A 5,000-nucleotide genomic window follows, 5' to 3' on the forward strand; every position below is an offset into this window, starting at 1 on the left:
CCCAAGTGCATAGCAGCTCAGTTCCTCCTTGGGCTCTGTTCACCTGCACTCTTTTCCCTGGACCTCTCTATCCCTTTCTCCTCTCCTCCCGACCAGCCCTCTGTTCTCTCCGTCATGTGTTGCTTCCCCGTAATATGCAATTACCCGAGAGACAGAATACATTACAGCAGCGTTGTCCCCATAATGTAGTCTAATGGAGTGATTGCAGGTCAAAGGATCTTTGACCATTTATATATTTATTTCAGGGGACACTTTTTTGTTGTTCCCCCAAAGAAAATCAATTCCCATCAGAGTTTGGCTGACTAAACAGGTTCCAGGTCTCCTATTAGGCCAACGGAGATTAGGCGGCCACGTCCCTTTAATGCGGCCAGGTAATTTGGGCCTGTCATTTTAAAACAGCCCAACATTTATCAAAGCCTGAGGTGCAGACACCGCCCCTCTTCCTGGCTCCCATCACCAGGGGCCTCATAGACTGCCTCCTTGAGTTTGCTGGTCCATTCAAATGTCTGTCATCTCCTACACACACACACACACACACACACACACACACACACACACACACACACACACACACACACACACACTGACACAGAGACTGACACATGCCATGGACTTGGGCTCATGGCCAAGTATGCCATGCAAAACCCATACAGACCTCTCTCTCTCTCTCTCTCTCTCTCTCTCTCTCTCTCTCTCTCTCTCTCTCTCTCTCTCTCTCTTTCTCTTTTCCCTGCAAGGACACTTTCTAAGCAACCATCTTCTTTGCAGCCTCTCTGCCCTTGCTGCCTGGATGTGTATGTAGAGCGACAGCCTGTCTTTCCCCCCACATCTCTGAGCTTTTGTTACCTTGTTACCGTCTTTTCAATTACAACAGCCTTGACACTTCCTCTTCAGCGCACATGGCGTCCTTGAGGTCGACTCTCTCTCTCTCTCTCTCTCTCTCTCTCTCTCTCTCTCTCTCTCTCTCTCTCTCTCTCTCGCTCTCTCTCTCTCGCTCTCTCACTCTCTCTCTCTCTCTCCATCTCTCTGTGGCAGGGTTTTAATTTTTCTCTATATTTCTTTTTCACCTTGCAGCAGTGGAGTTTATATTTTTCCTTTGTCAGGCTGGCTTGTGTAATCAGAATGCTTTCTTCTGCGTCCGTTCCAGTGGCGTACCTTCTGGAGTTAATCTGTCATACCAGTTCCTAGACACCAGAAACGTCCCTGCAGACAGCATACAAGTTCATGTCCACCCCTATTGAGCTCTATCACTGTTTGAACACACTGGGAATGCAATGTAGATGTATCTCTGAAATACCTCCACAGATCTGTTTGCAGAGGAGCCTGCGGAGGTCCCTCCTGAGAGCCAGGAGGCCGTCGATCGCTTCCTGGAGGCCGTGGTATCTGTGCTGGCCTCGCTGAGCAAGGTGCCAAGGGTCCTGACCCTGGTGCTGGAGCCCTACCTCAACAAGACCCAGCTCTGGGACCACCTGTACAACCCCACAGGTACCGCCAGACACAGTAGTCATCACATGCATTACCATGTTCCATGCATAATATGTTATGAACATACAGAGATCAAAGTTCAAATGTTCAAAGTTTTCAAGTTGTTCTTGTACAGACAGCCTCTAATGTGAGTTCTGCATAGCTTCATGCGACCAGTGTAGTGTAGTTGTGTAGTGTAGTGCTGATTTATTCTAAATAATCTTTGTATGATTAGTCGGCAGAACTTGGGAGGTATCCACATGTCATCGTCATGTCCTCAAGGAAGAAAGTAACAGACAACAGCACAGTTGTTGAAAACGAATCATTAGCATTGTAGTCTGTGTGCGTAATTGCAGAGGCTGACCACCAAGGCTGAAAAACAGCTTTCAAAGCACTGCAGCAAGCATCTCATGAATCATAAAGTCGTAATTAAACCCTCAGCTGTCTCTGATCACTTGTTTACTTACATTTCCATTTTTCATACGTTCCCACGAACAACAGCAACATCCTCTCGCGTGAAAAAAAAGGGCCCGACATGAATCTTGCTGTTGAACTAATGGTAGCACATTGATTTTGGCATTGCGAAACAGAGGTTGCAATTATATCCTGACACTTCCTGTTTGAGGAGGGCTTTGATTTGGGAGCTTTTTAATCGGAGCTCCTGTGGAGACGGAGCCGTTTTGTGTGTTTGTGTGTCTCTTTATTACACGCCAGGGGTAATTACTGGAGCATAAATTACGGCAATGAGAGGGGTATGGCGGAGGGAGTGTGGGAGGTGGGGGGGGGGTGGGTGGAGATTGGGGGGAAGAGAGAGATGGTGCTGTTGTGTGTGTGTGTGTGTGGAGCGAGAGAGAGAGAGAGTTCTCAGCAAGCACTTGCCGGCCCTGGTGGCCATAACGAGGCTAATTGCCGTCCGGCCAGCCAAGCACCTCCCTAGCAGACAACTAGAGTGGTATTTCATGTTTGGCCTTCTCCCAAAACAAGATATGGTTGGGAATTTGTATTGGATTGGGTAGGATTGGATTTTTTTTATTTTGGTGATGTCTGAAGAGGCAGTTGAGGGTGTCAGGGATGCTGTCTGAGTGCTGTTGTTATCGTCAGCACTGGTTGATGAAATGAGTCAGGAAGTGATTATGGAGCTGTGGAGCGCTGTTTAATTGTCAGGGTCTCCCGCAAAAATATGTCTCATTTGAAAATGTGTAAAAATAGACATTCAGACTTCATTAACAGAACTTGTTCCCTTGCATCCGACAAACCCAATTATGTGCAAATGTATGCTTGCTATGTCACTAGCGTTAGGCTAACTTATTCAGTGACTAAGTCTATTCCAGAAGATTTAATGAGAGCCTGTTTGCCCCAGCAGGCTCAGTGACTACAGTAAGTCACTTCCTGACTGACTCTCCTCCATCACTGTGTCTACTTCCTCTTCCTGTGTGTGTGACATCACTGTGTCTACTTCCTCTGCCTGTGTGTGTGTGTGTGTCTGTGTGTGACATCACTGTGTCTACTTCCTCTTCCTGTGTGTGTTTGTGTGTGACATCACTGTGTCTACTTCCTCTTCCTGTGTTTGTGTGACATCACTGTGTCTACTTCCACTTCCTGTGTGTGTGTGTGACATCACTGTGTCTACTTCCTCTTCCTGTGTGTGTGTGTGTGTGTGTGTGTGTGTGTGTGTGTGTGTGTGACAGACTCAGGTAGGCAGGAGCCGGTCATGCTGCGCTGCATCAGAGCCATGGTGTCGCGGCCCGCAGACACCCTCCTGCGTCAGCTGCTCAACATAGTGCAATCCTCAGAGGACCTGCCCGGCTCCCTGCTGCAGCAGGAGGCCCCAGAGTGCCTGCTAAGCAAAGTCCCCAAAGTGTGGAACTACATCCCCCATGATGCCAGGGGAAAAGACACCAGCAAGAGTAGGCACAGCTGAGATGCTCATGATCTGTGTTGATGTAGTCAGCACTTTTCATTTGAAATGTGTGGTGATTTGATGATAGAATAGCTTAGCTTACTGTTCATTTGATGTGCTCAGATTGTTTGGATTTTGTCCAACATATTTGGTTTAAGCTGTAGACAATCTATAGACAAACTCTCTTTCTCTCTCTCTCTCTATCTATCTATCTATCTATCTATCTATCTATCTATCTATCTATCTCTCCCTCTCTCTTTCTGTCTCTCTCACCATCTCTCTCTCTGTCTCTCTCTCTCTTTCTCTCTCTTTCTCTCTCTATCTCTCTCTCTCTCTCTCTGTCTCTCTCTCTCTTTCTCTCTCTTTCTCTTTCTCTCTCTCTCTCGCTCTCTCTCTCTCTCTCTCTCTCTCTCTCTCTCTCTCTCTCTCTCTCTCTCTCTTTCTTTCTCTCACCCTCACAGACTCTGGTAAATGTGTGGCCATGCAGGCTCTGTCCTTCATCTTCTCCAACCTGCCCTCGGTGGTGGCCTCCCTGCCCCTGCCCGTGCGCTTCCTCTTCGTGTTCGCCGAGAAGCGTCTCCCCCAGCACGCACGGCAGCTGAGGCCCACCGGTCTGCTCCTGTGGGCGCTGCTCACGCGGCTGTGTCAGGGCCTGGAGGACGGAGAGGCCCTGGAGAGGCTGGCTGCCCAGCCGCTGGAGCGCGGGGCCAAGGAGCGTCTGGCCCTGCTGTCTGAGTGCCTGCAGGCCAGCGTGGGTCAGCAGAGGGGCGTGCCCAAGCCCGCCGTGCACATGGTGCTGCAGGGCCTGGAGGAGCGCCGGCCCAAGTGGATCTCCATCCAGCTGCACAAGGCCCGCAAACTCTGCTGCAAGAGGTCAGTGGAGGGCCATCATCATGGGAGTCGCCTGGGTGCATAGAATCAGACGCTTGGGTTGGTCAAAGGAATCAGATGCTGTTAGTCAGTGAGTCACATGAAATCAGTTAAATGAATAGGGTTAGGTGGCCTAAATGAATCAGGCACTGTTTGTGTAATCAAACATGTAAGTAAGAGTGCAAATTAATCATACAGATTTGGTCAGATGAATCACACTGATTTGGTCAAATTAATCATACAGATTTGGTCAGATGAATCACACTGATTTGGTCAAATGAATCATACAGATTTGGTCAAATGAATCACACAGATTTGGTCAAATGAATCATACTGATTTGGTCAAATGAATCATACAGATTTGGTCAAATGAATCACACAGATTTGATCAAATTAATCATACAGATTTGGTCAGATGAATCACACTGATTTGGTCAAATGAATCATACAGATTTGGTCAAATGAATCACACAGATTTGGTCAAATGAATCATACTGATTTGGTCAAATGAATCATACAGATTTGGTCAAATGAATCACACAGATTTGATCAAATGAATCACACAGATTTGATCAAATGAATCATACTGATTTGGTCAAATGAATCATACAGATTTGGTCAAATTAATTGAACTGAAGGGTCCAAGTGAATGACATTGAGGTATGGAGTAATGTTGGGGTTGAAATTGGAGTGGGATTGGCAGGAATATTGAGTGCATATCCCATGTCTTTGAGATGGACACATGTCATCTGTGACAAGCGTGAGA

General features: G+C 47.4%; 1 protein-coding gene across 1 annotated transcript in view; it reads left to right on the forward strand.

Moving 5' to 3' along the window:
• The window catches only part of kiaa0825 (KIAA0825 ortholog), a gene marked incomplete at its 5' end in the record, with an annotated part of 124,456 nt that overhangs the window by 43,329 nt on the left and 76,127 nt on the right, over positions 1–5,000 (forward strand). Inside the window, 3 exons of the mRNA XM_080839786.1 lie at positions 1,306–1,485; positions 3,159–3,371; positions 3,826–4,237. Of these exons, the coding sequence (XP_080695912.1) occupies positions 1,306–1,485; positions 3,159–3,371; positions 3,826–4,237 (805 nt within the window). The remainder of the gene's footprint in view (positions 1–1,305; positions 1,486–3,158; positions 3,372–3,825; positions 4,238–5,000) is intronic.

Source organism: Sprattus sprattus (assembly GCF_963457725.1).
Source record: "Sprattus sprattus genome assembly, chromosome: 5".
NCBI classification, from domain to species: Eukaryota; Metazoa; Chordata; class Actinopteri; order Clupeiformes; family Clupeidae; genus Sprattus; species Sprattus sprattus.